This window comes from Pleurodeles waltl, chromosome 3_1 (genome assembly GCF_031143425.1).
Source record: "Pleurodeles waltl isolate 20211129_DDA chromosome 3_1, aPleWal1.hap1.20221129, whole genome shotgun sequence".
NCBI lineage: Eukaryota > Metazoa > Chordata > Amphibia > Caudata > Salamandridae > Pleurodeles > Pleurodeles waltl.
The window spans coordinates 356,685,198-356,709,296 of NC_090440.1; the positions used below are offsets into that span (position 1 = coordinate 356,685,198).

Here is a 24,099-nt window from a genome sequence, read left to right on the forward strand (position 1 = left end):
GCACCACGCAGAGACTGACGTATTCCCTAAGCCAGGCAGACCTCCAGAGGAGTTCTCCTCATACAGTCCAATCTCGTTACTCAACCCTTAGGTGAAGGTCATGGCTAAGGCACTTGCAATCCGGCTTGTATGCATTATCCCTTAGGTAGTCCACATGGACCATGCGGGGTTCATGCCTGGTCGCGCCACTCGCCATAAAATTCATCAGCTCTGCAATGTGATGGCGCTGGCTGACAGTTTGGGGGGCACAGCGATGGTCCTCTTGGCTGATATAGATTAGGCCTTTAACTCTGTCAGCTGGGACTACCTTTTCACTTTACAGACTTAACTTTGGCCCTCATTTCCTCTTTTACCTTAAATTATTGTACACTGATTTAAATGCATAGCTCTGAGTGGCTGGTGCCTGATCGACCTTGTTTCAAGGTGTAGAGGGGGACGCAACAGTGCTGTCCCCTGTCCCTCCTATTTATTTGCTCTTGCAATGGAGCATCTGGTGGTGTGGATGAGGATGGATTCTGAGGTGCGGGGATTTGAGTGGGGGGAGGGGCTATCGGATAGGACAGTGTATGCAGACGTTCTTTTCTTTCTCTCTTCCCCATCAGAAATTGGTCCTTGTGTGTTACAGATCTTGGAAAGTTTTAGGGAGACCTCAAGGCTACAACTTAATTTATCCAAATCCACGGTATTCCCAGTGGTGGGGGGGCCTGGGCCCTGGATTGGGCTTCTGGTGGTGTGATACAGGTGTGAATACCCTGGCGTGTTCAGATCACCTAATGAGACCATGGTGTGAGCACTTAATTTGGAGTCAGTACTTACAGGGTGATGTTCACATATTGTCTGTCTCGCAGTTGTCATTAAATGGCCATTCCATCATCTTTAAGATGCAGAGGTTTTTGCAACCTACGACATCCCAAGGAGATGGTTCCGTTGCCTGAATGCTATTCTTACTTCTTCCGTATGGGATGGGGGGAGGGGCTTCACGCATAGCGCCAACCAAATACTTTCAGTCCACATATTGTGGAGAAATAGCAGCAGCTCTCAGTCATACTATTGTGTATCACATCTTTTAATACTTAATGATTGGTGAGGGATTTTAATGTACAAAGATGCTGTTTCTCAGCTAAGCGGGTCTGTGGTTTCACAAATGGGCAGATAAATGAACCCTGCACTTCCGACACTGAGTGAGAGGAATGTGTGAATAACATGCTACATAAGTATGATTTATTAGTCCTGGAAGAATCTAAAACCTCTGATATCACTCAGAAACATACATTTGTGAGAGGGGGCCATCGTTCTACAATTGATCCCATTTTAATTAGTTTGAGCCTCAACCAGCTGGTCATCAACATCGGGGTAAAAGAAACATTAATAGTGGTCATAACCTGTTGGTTCTATCGTTTATTTAACTAGCTACTTATTGGGTAAAATTTGATAGGATTCGTTCTATCGCTCGTAGTTGAACAAATGGTACCCAAATTAAATGGACAGTAATCGGCCCTGAGTGCACTGTACAGAAATTGGAGACCCAAAGGATCGATGAGTTTGCCATTTGTTTAGCTGATGATGTGGATCATTTGGACTTGGTTCTAGTCTTTGAGCAGATCATTCAGGCCCTCAATTTATTATTGATCCGCTCTATAAAAATAAGTACATTGGGTAGATAGGGATGGTTTAATCTTGAATGTACTCAGGCCTCCAAATTATTGAGAATAGCCTTTCACCAGATCCATAGATATCAATTATGGATCAAGTATTTAAGGAAGCAGTACAAGATGTCTATACTAGCCAGAAGGGAGGAGATGGGGAAAAGGCATGGTTAACTTGGTCCAGGCAGCGGAAATGAATGATATACAAATATTTTTGAGCGCTTTAAATACCCGGGGCTGGGAGTGAATGTTTTAATCATTTGCTGTTTTAATTGAATGTCATGTATATTTTATATACCTTATGGCTTATATTGATGGAGCAGAATAAAGTTCCCTTGATTTGATTAGTGGTATGGTTCTCAGAGCGAAACCACATATGCATTAGAAAACTGGCCATGAGAAATGTGCATATCTCATCTTATCTATATGGGGGGGGGGAGGGGGGGGGGCAATGAGAGGAATCTTTCCCCGGCGACGAAAGTGGTCTTTCCCTTGGGGCGTTTCTCTGTCCACCAGATCTATAGAAGACACTACTCTTCTTGTTTTAACTCCTCATTAAACTGAATATGACATGATATAAATGTAGGAAAGGGACGCTTTTAGATTATGGCAGCAGCCAACTAGCCTCCCACACCAGAAGATAACTTGGCATACTTAAACAGTCCCACCTGCCTCTTGGGGACCCCTATGCCTTCAGTGTATCCACTGATGGGGTGGAGGCTCTGAAGGCAAAGCAGAATGCTGAGCAGGTGCCATGCTTTTAAGCTGTTCATCATTTGTTTATTTGTTTGGAATATGCTCCCACTGCCAGAGCTTGTTTCAGAAAAACAAAAATACAATGGCCCTGCACATCAGGGACATTGATTGTTTACTCTGCGTAGGACAAACCATGCCTGGTAGTCCTGGTGAAATCCAGTGGTGGATGCCCCTCCCTAAATAGGGAGAGGTGAAAACCACTGTGACCTGGTGGTCCTGTGGGGAGCAGACTGCTAGGTCAAGGGTTTCTGACCCTGGAGCTGGTTGAAATTCAGCCACCTGAAACCAAGCAGTTTCCTTACCTCTAAACAGGTCAAAGGAACTGCTGGGTTGGAGGATGGGGCAGTTGCTTTATTTTATTTGATGTCCCAGATCAACCTACTTTTAAATTACTCCCACAGTTTCTTTTTACTCCTTTTTGTAAAATATTGCTCATCTGACTAGCTCCTATTCCATTTTTCCTATTCATTCAGGCACACCTACTTACCAAATGCTGAGCACGTAAGAATTCCTCAAAAGTACCTGCTGGTTTCTGCATGACCTACAAACACAGACAAGAAAAATATCACTTGGAAATCTAAAGTGATTTATGTGTTAAACAAATACATTTGTTGTCAATGTCAGCATAGCATGGCAAATTTTTAAATTACATTCTGAAGAGATTTTTCAATTGAATTAAACATGTCATGAAGCAGATAAATGTGTACACTTAATTCGTAAAAGTAACGTTTTAATAGTGTCAGTAAAAGTAAAAGACTCATAAAACATCAGCTGCACTTTTTGCCTCCCTCAGTTAGAGGCTGTGGAAGACAGCTTGCCAGACCCTCCCTTGATGGGCAACCATTATATGCTGGTCAAATTCTGCAACAGTAAGACAAAGATTGAGTCAAAGCACTGGAAGCTTCACCCATGTTTTCTTTTTGGTTCTAATTCAGCAGAGGAACTTTGTACTCGCTGTTCCCAAAAATAAAAAAAGTTAAAAACATCAAGGTGCTGTGCCGTCACGTGGCTATGCATAAGGTATTGTATTTCAATACAAGTTTTTGACAGACCAAGTGTGAATAATACAGGATATAGAAAAGTCTGAGGGTAGTTTCTAAAGAGAGGCGTTTGATGCAAACTGATTACAAGTAAAAGTTGAGCAGGCACAGGCAGAAAAATAATAAGCAGCATGTAAGATCATCCAACAGAATACACGTCACACGCGTCTTCCGGGCGTTTTATGTTTCTCTAGCTTAGCTTTTTAACCCTTAAATGAATCTGTACCTTTCACAATCTGCACACTTTAGTAGTCTATGACAAAGCATGCATTAACTTGTAATATTCTTTAACCTGCTATGCCGAACATGCTCTCAGCGAGTTAAAGTATTATGCTGCAGAACCAGTTCTTTCTCTTTCAAGTGTCTTTCTCCGGCTGCCCTCTAGATGCAGCCTCTGTGTAAAGTGGTGCTTCTCACAACACGTGGCACTGGGACTGAGAACGGTTCCATTTAGAATTCCTCACAACATGGGTGTAGGAAAGTACCATTTTGCCTGGCATGTTACCCCCATATTTCACTGTATATATGTTGTTTTAGTGTATGTGTCACTGGGACCCTGCAAGCCAGGGCCCCAGTGCTCATAAGTGTGCCCTGTATGTGTTCCCTGTGTGATGACTAACTGTCTCACTGAGGCTCTGCTAAACAGAACCTCAGTGGTTATGCTCTCTCTGCTTTCCAAATTGTCACTAACAGGCTAGTGACCAATTTCACCAATTCACATTGGCATACTGGAACACCCTTATAATTCCCTAGTATATGGTACTGAGGTACCCAGGGTATTGGGGTTCCAGGAGATCCCTATGGGCTGCAGCATTTCTTTTGACACCCATAGGGAGCTCTGACAATTCTTACACAGGCATGCCACTGCAGCCTGAGTGAAATAACGTCAACGTTATTTCACAGCCATTTACCACTGCACTTAAGTAACTTATAAGTCACCTATGTGTCTAACCTTCACCTGGTGAAGGTTGGGTGCTAAGTTACTTAGTGTGTGGGCACCCTGGCACTAGCCAAGGTGCCCCCACATCGTTCAGGGCAAATTCCCCGGACTTTGTGAGTGCGGGGACACCATTACACGCGTGCACTATACATAGGTCACTACCTATGTATAGCGTCACAATGGCAACTCCGAACATGGCCATGTAACATGTCTAAGCCATTCTGGCATTGGGGAGACAAATCCATGATCCCCAGAGTCTCTAGCACAGACGCGGGTACTGCCAAACTGCCTTTCCCGGGGTTTCACTGCAGCTGCTGCCAACCCCTCAGACAGGTTTCTGCCCTCCTGGCATCCAGCCAGGCCTGGACCAGGAAGGCAGAACAAAGGGCTTCCTCAGAGAGAGGGTGTTACACTCTCTCCCTTTGGAAAAAGGTGTCCGGGCTCGGGAGGAGTAGCCTTCCCCAGCCTCTGGAAGTGCTTTGATGGGCACAGATGGTGCCCATCTCTGCATAAGCCAGTCTACACCGGTTCAGGGATCCCCCAGCCCTGCTCTGGCGCGAAACTGGACAAAGGAAAGGGGAGTGACCACTCCCCTGACCTGCACCTTCCAGAGGAGGTGCCCAGAGCTCCTCCAGCGTGTCCCAAACCTCTACCATCTTGGATTCAGAGGTGTGCTGGCACACTGGACTGCTCTGAGTGGCCAGGGCCAGCAGATGACGTCAGAGACTCCTTCTGATAGGCTCTTACCTGTGTTACAAGCCTATCCTTCCTAGGTAGCCAAACCTCCTTTTCTGGCTATTTAGGGTCTCTGCTTTGGGGAATTCTTCAGATACCGAATGCAAGAGCGCATCAGAGTTCCTCTGCATCTCCCTCTTCACCTTCTGCCAAAGGATCGACCGCTGACTGCTCAGGACACCTGCAAAACCGCAACAAAGTAGCAAAGACGACTACTGCAACCTTGTATCGCTTCATCCTGCTGGCTTTCTCGCCTGTTTCCTGGTGGTGCATGCTCTGGGGGTAGCCTGCCTCCTTCTTGCACCAGGAGCTCTGAAGAAATCTCCTGTGGGTCGACGGAATCTTCCCCCTGCAACCGCAGGCAACAAAAAACTGCATCACCGGTCCTCTGGGTCCCCTCTCAGCACGACGAGCGTGGTCCATGGAACTCAGCAACTCTGTCCAAGTGACTCCCACAGTCCAGTGACTCTTCAGTCCAATTTTGGTGGAGGTAAGTCCTTGCCTCCCCACGCTAGACTGCATTGCTGAGTACCGCATGATTTGCAGCTGCTCCGGCTCCTGTGCACTCTTCCAGGATTTCCTTCGTGCACAGCCAAGCCTGGGTTCCCGACATTCTAACCTGCAGTGCACAACCTTCTGAGTTGTCCTGCGGCGTCGTGGGACTCCCTTTTGTGTCTTCGGGTGGACTCCTGTTCACTCCTCTTCCAAGTGCCTGTTCCGGTACTTCTACGGGTGCTGCCTGCTTCTGTGAGGGCTCCCTGACTTGCTGGGCGCCCCCTCTGTCTCCTCATCCAAGTGGCAACATCCTGGTCCCTCCTGCGCCACAGCAGCATCCAAAAACCCTAACCGTGACCCTTGCAGCTAGCAAGGCTTGTTTGCGGTCTTTCTGCATGGGAACACCTCTGCAAGCTTCTTCACGACGGGGGACATCCATCCTCCAAAGGGGGAAGTTTCTAGCCCTCTTCATTCTTGCAGAATCCACAGCTTCTACCATCCGGTGGCAGCTTCCTTGCACCCTCAGCTGGCATTTCCTGGGCATCTGCCCACTCTCGACATTGTCGCGACTCTTTGACTTGGTCCCCTTGTTTCACAGGTACTGAGGTCCGGAAATCCACTGTTGTTGCTTTGCTGGTGTTGGTCTTCCTTGCAGAAACCCCCTATCACGACTTCTGTGCTCTCTGGGGGTTATAGGTGCACTTTACACCTACTTTTCAGGGTCTTGGGGTGGGCTATTTTTCTAACCCTCACTGTTTTCTTACAGTCCCAGCGACCCTCTACAAGCTCACATAGGTTTGGGGTCCATTCGTGGTTCGCATTACACTTTTGGAGTACATGGTTTGTGTTGCCCCTATACCTATGTGCTCCTATTGCAATCTACTGTAACTTTACATTGCTTGCATTACTTCCTTTTGCTATTACTGCATATTATTGGTATTGTGTACATATATCTTGTGTATATTTGGCATCCTCATACTGAGGGTACTCACTGAGATACTTTTGGCATATTGTCATAAAAATAAATTACCTTTATTTTTAGTATATCTGTGTATTGTGTTTTCTTATGATATTGTGCATATGACACCAGTGGTATAGTAGGAGCTTTGCATGTCTCCTAGTTCAGCCTAAGCTGCTCTGCTATAGCTACCTTCTATCAGCCTAAGCTGCTAGAAACACCTCTTCTACACTAATAAGGGATAACTGGACCTGGTACAGAGTGTAAGTACCCCTTGGTACCCACTACAAGCCAGGCCAGCCTCCTACAATGGGCACATTTAAGGGTGAGATTGCTGCACTTGGCTGTCAGTCTTCCTGAAGCAGTATCCATGGACAGACAAAAGGACAAGCCTGACCAAGGAACACCCGCACTTTGAAAAACAAAAAAAATGCAATCCCACACTTAGCTATCATCACCACATGGCAGAGTTTAGGAAGTACTAATAAACAGGGCCTCACTAAGAATGTCGTCATGAAATTTCTAAAAAGCAGCTGTATCTCCGGCCTCCCCACTATGGCATTTAGATTTCCCTCTCCAGTTGCAGGAATGCAGACAATACACTTCCACTGCCTGGGAAAGCTCTCCTCATCCTCCAATCCTTGCCATGTTAAACCAGGGACATCCAAAATGGATCCCACTGGTTTCATTATTAAGACTCAGTTATTCACACACAGTTCTACTACCCTACATGTGTTGCAAGGTCACTTTACACATATTTGATATGCACATGAGAAGTCAGTGCCAGCTCTGAGTTTCAAATAACTGTTGAACTTTATACTAGAGGGGTCATTAGTCCACATTCTTTCTGACAAAGAAAAAAGTCTGGTCACTCTATAGAGTCATGATACACACTTCCACCTCCAGAGTAAACTAGCTTTTATTGCAGACAGACTATTCACATTATTCTAGTATATATCAGAAGAGCTCAAGAAATAAGTTACTTAACTGTAGTTCTCCAGCATTGGACACTCAGATTCACATGCTTGAATACTTCTCCGTCGTTGAGATGGGAGTCCCCGGTGGAATATAAAACCAGGTCTGAAGATGTATGCACACAATACATGAAGAAGGCCTCAATACAATAACTCATCCTAGTCGTTTTGTAAAATAGACCCAAACTCAAACTTAAACCAATCAGAGTGCCTCACCCTTCTAGAACCTCCTGTGAGGAGCTGCCTTCCCTCAGATTTTCCGAGCACAAGTGCTGAAATAACCCAGCACACTAAAAAGAGAGAAGGTGAGCTCCTCCGTGGAGGCGGGCGGGCGCATGTGAATCTATGAAAGTGTCCAATACTGGAGAACTACAGTTACAGGTAAGTAACTTATTTCTTACTCCAGTATTGGAACTTTCATAGATTCACATGCTTGAATAGAGTAGCAATCAGTAAGTAACACATTTCTGTACCAAGAAGTACTGTCTATGTCAATAATTATAAAGAGTGGCATTAGACAGTTACATGCAGAGCAATAAAGTAACGCGGCAAACACAAATATATGAATTTTGCAAGATAGGTACATAAATAACAACCAGAAATTTGATTAAATCAGAAGCGGATGGAGGGAAAAAACAGCTCACCTTATCTGAACAAATGTCTAAGAACTGCTTGACCCACCGGGGCATCATGGAACGATTCAGCATCCAGGCAGTAGTGCTTCGTGAAGGCGTGCATTGTCCTCCACGTGGCTGCACAACAGATGTCTGGAAGGGACACTCCAGAGAAGAGCGCACAAGAAGTGGACACTGCTTGTGTAGAATGTGCACAAACTTTACTGTCCAGCGGTCTACCAGCTTTTTGGTGGCAAAAGGCTATGGCACTAGAAATCCATCTGAAGATGGTTTGTTTAGAAACAGGAAACCCTCTCCTGGGCACACTAAATGCCACAAACAGCTGACTGGGTCTTCTGATTGAGGATGTCCGCTGCAAATAAAATTTAAGGCATCGTCTGACGTCCAAAGAATGCAGCGATCTTTCTGCTCCAGTCTGGGGCCGTGGAAAGAAAGTCCTTAGGACCACTGGCTCATTCATGTGGAAATCAGTTGGCACCTTTGGGATGAATTTCGGGTTTGTCCGTAGGATGACTGTGTCGTCTGTAAACGTCATGAAAGGCTCTTGGATGGTAAAGGCTTGAATCTCACTTACTCTGCGAGTAGATGTCAACACTAATAGGAGCGCTACCTTCCAGGTAAGGTACTTGATGTTTGATTTATGAATAGGTTTGAATGGCTCCTTCATCAACTGAATTAGGACTGTATTTAGTTGCCAAGATGGAGGAGGTCGTTTGGCTGAAGGAAAGGATCGGAATAAGCCCTTCATAAACTGCTTTATCAGTCAATGAGACCAGAGAGACGGTCCTTTGGTGGTCGTCTATATCTGGAGATAGCAGCTAAGTGGACCTTAATGGAAGCATGGGTGAGACCAGACTTCGCCAGTTGAAGAAGGTACCGTAAAACCTGTTCTGGAGCAGATGTAAGCAGATGAACACCATTTGCAGAACACCATAAACAAAACTGCTTCCATTTTAATGAATATGTCTTATTGGTGCTATCTGCACAAGCTTTAGCTTAAAGTGTTTGACAGTCTATGGGAATGTTTAGCAGGCTGAATTAATTGAACTCAGGAGCCATGCACATAACCTGAGATGCTTGGGATCCGGATGCCTCAGTAGGCCCTGGCTGATGGTGAGCAGGTCCGGAATGGGTGCTAACTAGACGGGAGGACACGAGGATAGCAACAGAAGCTCTGTGTTCCACGGTTGATGTGGCCAATCTGGAGCAATTAGAATTATCTGGCAGGGCTCTGATTTGATCTTGCTGATGACCCGAGGAAGAAGGGGTATCGGAGGAAAGGCTTAAGCATACATCCCTGACCATGCTATTGAAAGGGCATTTCCCCATGACCCTGGCTGGGGAGGCCAGCTTGCATAAAACTGGCATTTTGTGTTCTGAGGTGTCACGAAGAGGTCCAGGTTCGGTGTCCCCCACCTGCGGAAGACTACATCCAGTGTTGTTTGGTTCAGTTCCCACTCGTGTGAAGATGTGCTTAGCCTGCTTAGAGAGACTGCTGTGGTGTTGCTGACCCCCGGGAGATGTTCCGCCCGTATGTGCACTGAATTCTGAATGCACCAGGTCCAGATGAGCTGAGCTTCTGTGGAAAGTAAGCGAGACCGAGTTCTACCTTGCTTATTAATGTAGTGCATGGTGGTCGTAACTGTCCGTCCGGACCAGCACAGACGAACCTCAGATTCTCGGTAGAAAAGCTTGTAGTGCAAGGTACACAGCTCGGAGTTCGAGGAGGTTGATGTGCAGGGTCTCATGAGAACTGGGCCATCTGCCACTGACTTGCCATCTTGAGGACATGCTCCCCATCCTTCCATTGAAGCATCTGTTGTGATGGTGAACGGAGGGGTTTGATTCATGAACTCCAGACCTACTGAAATGTTTGCAGGCTTTGACCACCACTGGAGGGAGTGGACCATCCTTGGTGTTACGTGAATAATGTCCCAGAAGGACCCTTGCACCTGCTTCCACTGTTTGTCAAGCTCTTCCTATAGCGGGCGCATCCGAAGACGACAGTGTGGAACTAGGTTGATACAGGAGGACATCATCCCCAGTAATGATTTGAACCTCCGAACTGAAAGATACTTTTTTCTTCAAACTGATTTTGTCAAGGTCAAAAGCTTGAGTTGGCGCTCTTCTGCAGGAAAGGCTTTTACAAGAGTCGTGTCCAATATGGCACCCAGAAACACTATCCTTCTGGTAGGTTGAAGCTGTGGCTTGTCTCGGTTAGGAGCGAGACGTAGTTGTTGGAAAAGACGTAACATGGTCGTGAGAGAGTGACGTAGAGCAGAGATATTTGGAGTCTTTAGTAACCAATCGTCCAGATATGGGAATACCTGGTGCTTGAGACGTCTGAGCTATGCAGCCACTAGGGCTAAGCACTTTGTGAAAATCCGCGGGCGTATTTGAGTCTGAAGGGTAGCACTCTGAACTGAAAGTGCTAGCCGGCTACCATGAATCTCAGAAATTTCCTGTGCTTGGGGTGAATGGGAACATGGAAATACGCATCCTGAAGATCTAGGGAAGCCATGAAGTCGCCTCTGTTGAGAAGCTGTAATACGTCCTTCTAAGTTACCATTCGAAAGGATTGTTTTTTTAGATATTTGTTGAGCTGCCTCAGATCCACAATGGGTCTGCACAGACGGGACTTTTTTCTGATGAGGAAGAATCGAGAGCAAAAACCTCTTCCTGGCTGCAAAGAGGGAACCACCTTTATCGCCCCTTTGGACAACATGCTTGCTATCTCTAGGAGGAGAAAACGTAGATGTTGTTGGCGTTCCCGGGAAGGTGGAGTTTCGGGAGGCCTGGAAGTGATTTCTAGTAGATGGCCAGGAGTTATGATGTCCAGAACCCACTTTTCGATTATGATCTGACTCCAGCGACGTAGGTGACGAAACAAGGAGGGAGGGGTAGCAGGCCCCTGGAGGCTGTCATTGCCTGCGCGAGGGATCCTTGGACTGTCGTCCCGATCTTCCTCTAGGAGGAGGTCTGCTGTATGCTGCTGACGGAGGCTGCCTTTGATGGTACTGGGGTCTGGACGACTGATACTGGGAGGAGTAGGCTGGATAGCGAAAGGACTGGTAGCCACTTCGAAAAGAGGAGTGGCCTCTACCCTTGGCTCCCCAAAAGGAAGTACGCTTGTACTGTAGGGATCCCAACAACCTGGCAGTATCAGTATTATCTTTGATCGCCTGAAGGGCATTGTCGACATGCTTGCCGAACAGGTCTTGGCCATCGTACGGGAGATCCAGGATCTTTGTTTGGACATCCGGCCTGAAATTAGTGGCTTTGAGCCATCCCTGGCGCCTTAAAACGGCTGAACTGGCCAGAAGCCTAAATCCCATGGCCGCAATGTCCAGGGCGCAGTCAATTACTTCTGCAGATGTTCGCTGACTCCCATAATTATCTTTTTTGCGTCCAACTTGTTGGTATCTGAAAGTTCCTCTACAGAGTGGGAGATGTCAGACCACAGCTGCCTGTCGTATCTGCCCAGGAGTACCAATGAATTTGCTGCAAGGACCACAATTGCCGACATAGAAGAAAACCTCTTCACGATATTGTCCAGGCGCCTTCCGTCCTTATCAGGAGGGGCCGATAAAGGCGTTGAAGGGTTCTTGGAGCATCTCTGGGCAGCCTAGGAAACCACAGAGTCTGGTTTAGGGTGACCCACTAGGCACGCATGAGTGTCTTCTGTTGCCTTATACCTTTTGTCCAGCTTTAGTAACACTGCTGGTACTGTCGTCGGGTTTTTCATAATTTTTAGCCCCTGACTCCAGACATGGTCAATGATTGGGATAGCCCTGACGGATTTTCTGTGTGGCTCTTTAAAATCACACAGAAAACAGTCCTGCTGCATAGATGGCAACTGCAGCTCAAACCTCATTCCAGCTTTCTCTAAGAGGTTATGGAAAGAGGCAATATCCTCAGGAGGACATCCGACTGCTAATGGCTCCGGAGAAGGGGGTGCCGGGAGCACATACTCATCCCATTCGTCCTGGTCGGAGAGAACCTCTCCTTCATCAGAATAGGCCTGGACCTGAGGACTCTGCGGAGCCTGAAGAGGAACTTGTGGCATCATAGGAAAAGCTGGCAGAGGTGCAGGAGTAGCTGGAGCAGAAACTGCTGGCGTGGGATCTTTCCTCGGTTGAGGGTAGAAGCATTCTCTGTAGTCCGCCAGCATATCCTGGAGTTCGGACACCAGACCGGAGGGCAGAAATAGTGTTCCCTCCTGTTGTGTTACTGGGTCATACTACTGTTGGCGATAATATGAATCGTCGCCCGAGTACTCCTGGCATTTCACGTGTAGCTGCAATGGACTTCTAGCTACTCCAAACACTGTATCTTGATCTGAGCCCTCATCATAATCGTCCTCATCTAAAAACCTAGAAGGCAAGAGTCTTGAAACCTTTCTCGGAGATGTAACAGAGGGTGTTAAGTGGCCTTTAGAGAGCTTTTTAAGCGGAGTATGTTGCAGAGGTTGACCCAAAAGTAACGTAGATGGTCTTTTTGTTGGAAGCAATCCTGGTGTTGAAGACAAGAAACCACTTGTTGTTGCTGGAAACATTGTTGCCAATGGCGGTTGGACCGTCGACAAGAGCATCATCAACGAGGGCATCACCGAGAGAAGTGTCGACGAGATGGGGCGCACCGTCGACGAGGATGATACTGTCGTCGACGAAGATCTTGTAGCAGCTGCCATCGACATAGAGATGGTTAACACCACCGGCGCCACCGATGAAATGGTCGTCGACGAGGGTATAGTCGACGGTGCAGAACTAGGCTTCTTAAAGCACTTTAGGAGGAGGCGTGGCCGTCTCTGAAGCAGTTTTCTTTGTTTTTTTTTTAGGGATTCTGTACCCAGTCTTTTCTTTTCTGGAGAGCCATGCTTTGATGTCTTTTTCCTAGGTGGCTCTTGCCCCTCAGAACGTTCTTGTTTTCTTTTGAGAGGTATTTTAGGGGCAGAAATAGAAGAAGAGGCACTGTCCTCATCAGAGGCAGAGTGTCCAGTCTTACCTCTTTGCAGCCACAAAAAAAAGGCAACCCTCCCTGTCCTTCAGGGTCTTGGTAGGAAACTTCCAGCAGATTTTGCAGTCCTTAGTCTTGTGGCTGGGGCACAGGCAGTAAATACACTCCTCATGTGGATCCTCCACATATAATCTCTTTTTTAAGCAATAGGCACAGAATGTGAAAAGGCCTTTCTTTGGTGTCTTTGACATGGCAGCCAGTCTAAATCACCAGAGAAGATAGAAATATCCAAAAGCTGTAGAAACAGGTCTTCTGACAGAATATTTTGAGAAGAGCTCAAAGGAGACTCCTCAGCACAACGTGCAGTGGAAATTCTGAGGGAAGGCAGCTCCTCAAAGGAGGTTCTAGAGGGGTGAAGCAATCTGATTGGTTTAAGATGAGTTTGGGTCTATTTTACAAAACGACTAGGATGGGTTATTGTATTGAGGCCTACTTCATGTACTGTGTGCATACATCTTCAGGCCTGGTTTTATATTCCACCGGGGACTCCCATCTCGACGACGGGGAAGTATTCAAGCATGTGAATCTGTGAAAGTTCCAATACTGGAGTAATAGAACATTATCTCACATGCAAATAAAGTGGTTTCTTTCTACAGTTTTGTATTCTCAGATTGCATCCTACCCAAGATAGAAAGTAAGGAGAAGGTAATTCAAAAGGAAAAAAAGTAGAGCAGCAATCACAAGTTTATGTCAGTCAGTTTTTCATGCAGGCTCTTAACAATAAAGAGATGGCCCCTCTGGGAAGGATGCCGTCCTTAAAAGAGGATGAACTGACTCCTGGTCTCCAGACCACTGAGCACCTACAGAGCCCCCACCCACGGCTGATGAACACAGGCACCAGCATAGAGTCCATAGTTGGTGACGAGTTTTGGAGTTGAAGGAAAAGGAGTGCAGGGTTGTGGATGATACAGTGTGACAAATATTGTATGATCCATAAGTGCAATGCCTTAAACTTGTGCTGCACCATGATCTTGTGTATGAGAGAGACAGGTAAAGATCTCAGAATACAAGTGCAGTATAGAGTCAGGCCAGGCACAGCACTGAGATAATTTACAACACTGAAAAAAACAGAGAGGAATGTCCCAGCAATCTGTGGTGATGAGTGTAGGCATGGCAGTGCGATCATGCAGGCCACGTTTTAAAACAAACTAGCTCACTGTGGTACCCCCAGGAGATTAGTTACAACTCTAAAATCGGGTACAGCACTGAGCACATGTACAAGACAGGTGCAACACTGGGATCATGCAGCAGACAAAAATAGCTCAGGGACATCAGTCCAAGCCAAATACCTTGGTTGCAGACTTTAGATGACTATGCAATCTTCAGGCTACAGGTCTAAGTCTGAATATTGGTTAGTCTGCTCAGCCAATCATCCATTTGAAGTAGATACATAACTGCCTCTGTGTTGGGTAAGAACAATTAAGATTGTTTTTTTGCAGTGACAAGATGCTGCACAACTGGTTTATTGTTTAAATACTTGATATAGTTGTGATTGGTTCTCCATGAGTTTATAACTGAGTTTTGTGTTTCCATTCTCCCCCAAATGTCATTTCTGGTGGAAGTGTTTTACTGCAGCTACTCACTTTCTGCTCTGCAGAGAGGGACAAGCCAATAAATTTAAAGGAAAAGCTGAGCAAAGGGTTGGCTCTGTCTCTGAGAGCACATGAAATAGCCCAGCCTTAATAATATTTGGCATGTAAATCTTAAACCAAAATAGTGTTAGAACATGACAGTGCCTTCAAAATTACAAACAAATGTATTCCATTAACCTACGAAAATATTTCATCTTAGGACTGAGAGTATTTATTAAAATTGAGAGTATTTAAACATGAACATTAGAAACATTCCTGCACTTGCCCTGATGACAATTCTATTTAGTGAACTAAAAAGCAAGTCAGGAGCCCTGTGTGTCCTAAATGTGGTCTAGACTCTTATTATACATGGAGGAAAGGTTTAGTCTATTAAATCAAACCACAGTTTTTTTTGTACAGGGCGCATGCTGAGCTCACCTATTTGAAGGCGCTCTAATATGTGATAATGAAGAAAAAGGAGGCTCGGTGAAATAACATATTTGCCATTTGGTCAAGAGCTTAACATAGTTAGGTAGAGTACATTATTCAAGACAGTAGACCTGCATGTCTGGTAACATTTTTATGATTTTTCGAGGACTACTTTGCTTCAAAGATCACTACCTTTTCTCCTTTGAAAGTTACATCCCTGTAAACAATACCTATTCTCTGGTAGCTTATCAATTCCTCCAATTATTTCATTAACTCACAATGCCCCCATGAATTATATCACATAACTTCTAATAATTTAATTTACCACAGAAATAATAGATAAACACATGCAATGGTTTACTTGAAAGCACAAGCTTAATTCCAGTAACCAACACTATGTACCGAGCGTCTCCTCCATTACCCGCTAACAGAGAGGACAACAGACTGACCTTAGAACATAACAAACAATTATAAAATATAAATATGAATAATGCACACCCCACTCTTTACAGGAGATGACTCTTAGAGGGGAACAAGTTTGCCTACAATAAATTGTACACATCTGCTTCCAAGCCAGCGCATACAAAGCTTAAATGGCGCCACTATGAACATGATGAGAAGGCTGGCTGCCTACTAGCACTACATCTGAAACAGAGTGACACTTGACTGTCCATCCCCGATGAACACATCAACTCATCCGGAAGACATTGCAAATGCGTTTGCATCCTTCTATGAGGCGTTTTACTTGTTTCCTATGATGATAGCACTGAACCTGCCAGGGAATCCTCCTTCTTAGACTTGCTTCATTTGCCTACCCTTACCGATGAACGGCGCTTGCGTCTAACTGGCGAGATTACGACAGAAGAGATAAGGGCTGCCATTTCTGCGCTATCGACATTCAGAAAGGGGAGGCGTCCATAGGGAATTTTTAAAGTTATGTTCACCACCAGTATCTTAAATGCCGTTCCACGTTTTCAAGGAGGTAGAGGGCCCAGGCACTTAGGGCCCGTTCAACAAAGCAACTATAATGCTAATACTTGAAAGATGGGAAGGACCCCTAGAATGAGTAAGTTACCATCCCCATCTTCCTCATAAATGTTGATATTAAAATCATGGCTACTTGATTATGCAGTTATCCCTACCCTAATACATGCTTCTTAGGAAGGGTTTGTGTCAGGGCATTCTTCTAGGAACCACATGAGCAACTTGGCACACATCCTTTGGAATACAATGGCAGTCTCCCTGGATGCCGAAAAGGCATTTGACTGTGTCAAAAGGCCCTAATTATTCAGGGTACTAGAGAGGTTTGTTCTAGGCCAAGAATTTATTTCTGGAGTCAAATGACGCCTCTGACACCACAGCCCAAATTAACTACTGTGGATACCTGTCACGCACCATACAGATTCACTGGGATAGACGGCAGGGTTGTCCCCTCTCGTCACAACTCTTCAAACTTGCCCCTGAGTCACTGGCATCTGTCTAATGTACCTCTCATCCAATCCAGGGTATTCAAACAAGTACAGGAACTGTCAACTTTCATTTGTATGCAGATATTTTCCTTACCCCGATGCATTCGCAGTCATAGCTCTCTGCTTTTCCAGTAATATTACTGGACTTATTCTCCACATTTTCGGGGTATAAGGTGAATTGTGTCAGGTAATGCCCATCAGATATCACAAGAGCTTGCATTGAGGGAATCAACATGTGGTAGGTCCGTAAGGGAAAGAAATACTTAGGTATCTACTTAACAAGGGACCATCGCGTAGTGAAAGACAGAAAGCAATATACAGCCCCTCATCGCTAAAACTAAATCTGACTTTGTGAAATTGGCACTGCTTCAGCTATGCTTATGGGGCAAAGTGCAGGCCATTAAAATGATTACTGGCCCCGCTATAACTACATAATAGGTATGTTGAACATCTCCCTACCAAGCACACTATTATGTAAAACCTATTCAGAGATTGTGTCCTTTGCATGGGGCAGTAACAGGCCCAGACTGAAGATGAGAAAACTATAATGTGACATCAAAGCAGGGGGATTACGGATGTCATACAGAGGAACCTAATACCTGGCACACCACATATCACAATTGAAGTACTTCCTGCCGTCAAAGACCCCCGATGTGGGTAGCCATGGAACGAGCCACACTCTCTGGGTGAAACACGCACATCCCCCAATTGCCAACCCGGTGATCCATGCTCCTGACAAGGACACAGTCACACTTCCTGCTATGCATCGATCCAAGGATCCACTCTTCAGCTCCAGCGTGTAATAATGCAAGCTTGTTACTGGGAGGGAAAACAGAGTTGTGGAAGCACTTGGAGAAGGGTGTCCATACAATCGACCAATTATTTACAGGATACTTCCTAGTGTCTTTTCCAGAACTATGTACTAAATATGATGTAGGCCACCAACTATGGAATCACACTCAGATGGTGTGCTTCTTTAAAGCCCGCCTTGATAGGGATCCACAACACACCATCCTCTTCGCTGTATCACTCTTATCTGGATGTATGGAGATCCTCCATGGGGGTGCTCTCTGCTATCTATGGCTTCCTCATCGATCATTTATAATCTAAGCCATCGTAGCTACTAAACGATACTGAAAACAAATAGTAGGGCATGACTACTCCCTAGTGGCATGGTTGACACAGAAGGCATCCCATTATTCATTATTACGAGAATCCAGATTGAAATTCTTGTACTTTAAACTCCTTCATAACTGGCACTGGACCCCACCAAACTGCCAGCCCACTGCTACACTCTATGCTGGAGATGAAAATAGTTACTTACCTGTAACTGCAGTTATCCAGTATTGGTATCTTTCATAGATTCACATGCTTGAATCATTCCCCATCGTCGAAGTGGGAGTCCCATGGTACCATAATAAAGCAGTATGTAAGAATTATAATGGCAGTAGGACATCAAATTAATAACCTATCTATGTCCTTTTTAAAAAAAGGACCAAACTTGAACTATGACCAATCAGGTGCTAGCACCCTTTAGAATACTCCCAAGAGAGGCTGATTCACTCAGATTTTCAAGCACAAGTGGGAATAACATCCTTAACTATAAGGGGGGCCTCTCAGGGAAGGAGGGTGTGTTGAATGTGACTCTATGAAAGATACCAATGCTGGATAACTGCAGTTACAGGTAAGAAACTCATTTTCTTATCCAGAATTGGATCTTTCATAGATTCACATGCTTGAACCAGAATAGCAAGCAGTACTGAAGGAAACTGAAGTACTCTTAGAGGATGGTGGGTAAAAACAAAACATTTTCATAATAGCCAATACAACATACCCATTTATATGTATCTAGACATTCATTTGAAACTGTAAGCACTCATATCTGAACATTTAGATCAATAAATGTTAACAGAACAAGAAAGCAGTAATATACAGCTGACTGAAAAGTATTACAATTAATATGAATAACCTTAGTGGAAAGATTGGCATAACATAGCCTGTCCCATGGCAGAGTCACTGCGTTGTGTTGACTCTAGGCAGTAGTGCTGCGTGAACAAGTGCGTGCTCTTTCATGTGGCAGCTTGGCATATTTTCTCCAGTGGGATGCCTGTGAAAAGAGCAGCTGAAATGTATATTGCTCTTGTGGAATGTGCCTTAGCTTTTCTCGTTAGAGGTTTGTCAGCCTTAGAATGGCAAAACTGAATTGTTGCTGAGATCCACCGTTCTAATGTGGCTTTCATCACTGCAGTCCTTGACTATAGGAGACTAGCAGTTGATCCATTTTGTGAATCTGTTTAGTAAGGTGGATGTAGAACCTGAGACACTGTTTGATGTCTAAAGAGTGGACAGTCCTTTCAGCTGGTGTGGTAAGATTGGGAAAACTGTCTGGAATATGAAAGGTCCATTGAAGTGAAACTGTTAAGGAGCCTCAGATTTGATCTAAGAAGGGCAAATATGTCTGTGAAGCGTAGAAAGGACCCTTCTGGTGGATGGCAGAGCGAGTAGTATAGCAACCTTCCACGTGAGGAATTTCAGTTCAGTCTTATGAATTGTTTCGAAAGGGGGATTTCATTATTTGCCAGAGGACCATGTTGAGATGCCATTCCCAGAGAAGCGCTCAACACGATGGGAAAGTTCTGAATAGCCCTTTCATGAATTGTTTAATAAGACATGTGGAGCGGAGAGATGTAATTTGTGTGGAACGTATGTACCTTGATATTGCGGCAAGGTGAACTTTAATTGATGCATGAACAAGGCCTGACTTGGCTAGTGAGCAAAGATAAGGTATGATCTGGTTGGGAGAGGCTTTAAATGGGTGCAAGTTATTCTCATGGCACCAAGAACTGAATTTTTTCCACTTTAGCCTGCAAGTTTTGTTCGGACTCTCCACCCATGCACTGGATAATATTTCTCTGCATTCCTGATTGATGATTAAGTTTCAAAACTCATGGAACTCAGGAGCCATGCATGCAACTGAAAAGAGGCTGGCTCCAGGTGTAAAACCTGGCCTTTGTTCCTCGTTAGAAGCATTTGTTTCTTAAGAAGAAAAATGGGTTTGTTCACGGACAGTTAAATCAGCCCCATAAACCAGTGTTGTCTGGGCCACTTGGGGGCTATCAGGATGAGTAATTTTTCTGAGAATCCTGGGAAGTAATGGAAAAGTGTATGCCTAAATTCCGTACAATCGCATTGAAAGGGCATTACCCAATGACCCTGCAAGCGGGAATCGACTGGCGTAGAACTGGCATTTGGCCTTCTTGTCTGTCACGAAAAGATCCAACGCTTGCTTGCCCCAGCGTGCAAAGATATTGTCTACTTTTAGTTACTCCAGTTCCCACTCACAGCAACTGTCCCCTGTTCTCCTCAAAATTTCTGCTAAAGTGTTGTTCACCCCAGACATGTGTTCGCTCGTCGATAGATTTTGTGAATTGTGAGCCAATCACAAAGAGCTTGGGCTTCTTGAAAAAGACAGAGACCAGGTCCCTCCCTGTTTGTTGATGTAATACATGCTGGTTGTGTTGTATGTACAGACCAGCACGGAGAAGCCTGTAATTCAAGGCAGAAAAGCTTGTAGCGTGAGAAGAATAAGTTACTTACCTTCAGTAACGCTTTTTCTGGTGGATACAGTAACTACCTGTGGATTCCTCACCTAAAGAATTATCCCCCTCGCGCCAGCCTCAACGGAAATTTCTTCTAGCTCTGCACGTCGACTATGACGTCACAATCGCCCGACTCCACGCAACGCAGTATGACGTCATCCAGGCAATAAGAAGCCCTCGTTGATGTGCAGACGTCAGTTATCACAATTTTTTACGTGCCATAGAGGGGAACAGGTGAACATTGATCTCAAAGAGAACATAGTCATATCAAATGAAATGAAAACACAACATTTATTACAATAAAAATAAAATTAGGTAACAGCAATAAATGCTCTATATGAGAATAAAATATGTCAGTGAAGTCCAAACAAGTTTTCCTTGAACTATCTAAATTAGAGAAAGCTATGCATATATACATGCCACAACTATAGACATGACTCAGGTATATACATATATACAAGACAAAGGATGCTCACCCATGGATTTCATGGTATGACCGTTCAGGCAACGGGGAGGCGGGTGAGACCGTGAGGAATCCACAGGTAGTTACTGTATCCACCAGAAAAAGCTTAGAGTCCCAAAGCAGTACTACCTCCGGAGGTGGGTGCCCGAATGGTCAAACCAAGAAATCCTGCAGCACCGAGCAAGCAAAATGGCCACCCCTCCTAACCTCAGAATCCAAACAGTAATGTTTAACAAAAGTATGGAGGGACGCCCAAGTCGCTGCCCTGCAGATGTCAGCCACAGGAACACCCCTAGCCAAAGCTGAAGAAGCAGCCTTTGCTCTGGTGGAGTGGGCACGAAGCCCCACAGGTGGTTCTTTCTTCGCCAAAGAATAACAAATCTTAATACATAGAATGACCCACCTGGATAGCATTCTCTTGTGGACAGCTCTACCTTTCCTCTTCTCCACGTATCCAACGAAGAGCTGATCATCTTGCCTGAACTCCTTCGTCCTGTCGACATAGAAGCTCAGCACTCTTCGTGGATCCAGCCGGTGGAGCCTCTCTTCCTCCTTGGATGTATGAGGTGGTGGGTAAAAGGAAGAGAGAGTAATAGACTGCTCCAGGTGAAAGGGTGTAACAACCTTCGGGAGGAAAGCCGCCTTGGTCCTTAACACCACTTTTGTCTCTATAGAAAGAAAGGTATGGAGGCTCTACACTAAGAGCCTGAAGCTCACTGACCCTTCTGGTCGATGTTACGGCCACCAGGAACACAGTCTTGAGAACTAGCAACCGCAAAGAGCAAGAATGCATCGGTTCAAATGGGGACCCCATTAAAAATGTTAATACTAAATTAAGGTCCCACTGAGGCATAACAAATGGTGATGGTGGAAATTTGTTAGTAAGCCCCTTAAGAAACCTTAAAACAATAGGAGATTTAAACAAGGAAGGCACAGAAAAGCCGACAGTGCAGATAAATTACCCTTGACTGTTGTAACCGCACAACCCTTCTGTGCCAGGCAAAGAGCAAATGACAGTATGTCAGACAAACAAGCCTTTAAGGGATCAATTCTATTCTCTCCACACCAGCATACAAATTTAGCCCAACGACTTGCATAGATCGATTTGGTGGAGTGTCGCCTGGCCGATAAAATAACATCCACCACTTCTCGAGGGAGAGAAAAAGCACTCAGATTGCCCCGTTTAATCTCCAGGCATGAAGGTGCAGGCTCTGGAGGTGGGGGTGTAGAATCTGCCCCTGCGACTGCGAGAGGAGGTCCACCCTGTAAGGGAGACAGAGCGGAGGGCACAGAGAGAGTTGGAGAAGGTCTGAATACCACACCCTTCTTGGCCAATCCAGAGCTATTAAGATGACCTGGGCTCGGTCTTGACGGATCTTCCTCAGAACTCGGGGAATTAAGGGTATGGGAGGAAACGCGTAAAGCAGCTGACCCTTCCAGGACATCTGAAACGCGTCCCCCAAAGCTCCTTGCACCGGATACTAGAGGCTGCAAAATAGCAGGCATTGCGCATTCTCCTGAGTTGCAAACGGATCTATCTGTGGATATCCCCACATCTGGAATATGTACAGAACCAGATCTGGATGAAGACGCCACTCGTGGTCGACTGAGTTGCGCAGACTCAGAACGTCCGCACGCACGTTCAGAGCCCCGACCAAATGATGTGCTACCGAGCAAATCTTGTGGTCCTGAAGCCAAGACCAGAGTCGAAGAGCTACTCTGCAGAGAAGATACGACCCCACTCCTCCCTGCTTGTTTATATACCACATTGCGGTAGTATTGTCCGTTAAGATCTGGACTGACTGACCGCGAATGGAAGGGGGGAAGGCCTTGAGAGCCAGACGTACTGCCCGCAATTCCAACAGATTGATGTGAAATCTCTGTTCCACTGGAGACCAAAGGCCTTTGACCTCCAGGTCCCCATATGAGCTCCCCACCCTAGAGTGGAAGCATCCGTTACCACTGTGGCCACTGGAGGCAGCGAGAACGGCCTTCCTTGAGACAGGTTGTCGACCGCTGCCCACCACTGAAGATCCACTGCAGTGTCTCTGGAGATCTTTATCGATTCCTCGAGATCCCCTTTGTGCTGAAAACACTGCCTGCGGACGCACCACTGAAGAGCCCTCATGTGCCAGCGTGCATGAGTGACCAGCAGAATGCAAGAAGCAAACAGACCGAGCAGACGAAGGACCTTGAGGACTGGAACTACCGCTCCATTTCGAAACATTGGAATCAACGTCTGTATGTCCTGAACCCTCTGGGTCGGAGGAAAGGCCCAATTCAATGTTGTGTCCAATACTGCCCCTATGAACAGGAGGCGTTGAGAGGGCTCCAGGTGAGATTTGGGCACATTGATTGAAAAACCCAGGTCGTACAACAATTGAGTAGTCGACTGGAGATGGCACCGCACGAGCTCCGGAGTTTTGGCTTTGATCAACCAATCGTCCAGATAGGGAAACACCGCTATCCCCCTTCTTCTGAGCTCTGCCGCTACCACCGCCATCACCTTTGTGAAGACTAGAGGTGCTAAAGTAAGACCAAATGGGAGGACCGCAAACTGATAATGCTGCGATCCCACCACAAACCGGAGATACTTCCTGTGCGATTTGAGGATCGGAATATGAAAATATGCATCCTGCAAATCGACAGACACCATCCAATCTCCCTCGTTCAACGCCAAAAGAACCTGTGACAGGGTCAGCATTTTGAACTTTTCCTGCCTGAGGAACCAATTCAAAGTCCTCAAGTCCAGAATTGGTCTTAACCGACCATCCTTTTTGGGGATCAGGAAGTATCTTGAATAACAGCCATGACCCCTCTCCTGCTCGGGAACCAACTCTACCGCGCCTTTTGCCAATAGGGACAATACTTCCTGTTGTAATAATAGAAGATGGTCTTCCGAACAGAAGGATGGGCGGGGAGGGAAGGGAGGAGGGAATTCCCGAAAGGGAAGAGCGTACCCCTTCTTCACAATGTCGATGACCCAAGAGTCCGTTGTTATAAACTCCCACATCGGAAGAAAATGGGCAAGTCTCCCCCCTACCGGAGACAAGTGGACAGGGAGTGGTGGAGGACTACGGCTGCTTTCCCTGCTGCACCCCTCCCGAGGAAGAGGCAGAGTGCTGCTGGGTGGCTCCTCTTGTACGGACTCTGCCCCTGCCCCTAAAGGATCTGTATGGCAGGGAGCTTGCAGTTTGTTGTGGTCCTTGAAATCTGCCACGAAAGGAGGAGCCACGTCCAAAACCCCTAAACCTCCTATAAGATCTAAAGGAGGATGAGGCAGCTGACTGAAGACCTAGTGACCTCGCTGTGGCTCTGCTCTCCTTAAATCATTCAAGAGCAGAGTCTGCCTTTGTTCCAAAGAGTTTTTCGC

The 24,099-nt window shown here is 45.9% G+C and overlaps 1 protein-coding gene across 7 annotated transcripts in view; it reads right to left on the minus strand.

Annotated features, from left to right (window-relative positions):
- FAM227B (family with sequence similarity 227 member B) overlaps positions 1-24,099 on the minus strand; it is a 412,829-nt gene that overhangs the window by 313,000 nt on the left and 75,730 nt on the right. For all 7 annotated transcript variants that reach the window (XM_069222512.1, XM_069222513.1, XM_069222514.1 and 4 more), the window contains exon 2: positions 2,890-2,943. In XM_069222512.1, coding sequence (XP_069078613.1) covers positions 2,890-2,940 — 51 coding nt within the window. In that variant the 5' untranslated portion in view covers positions 2,941-2,943. The remainder of the gene's footprint in view (positions 1-2,889; positions 2,944-24,099) is intronic.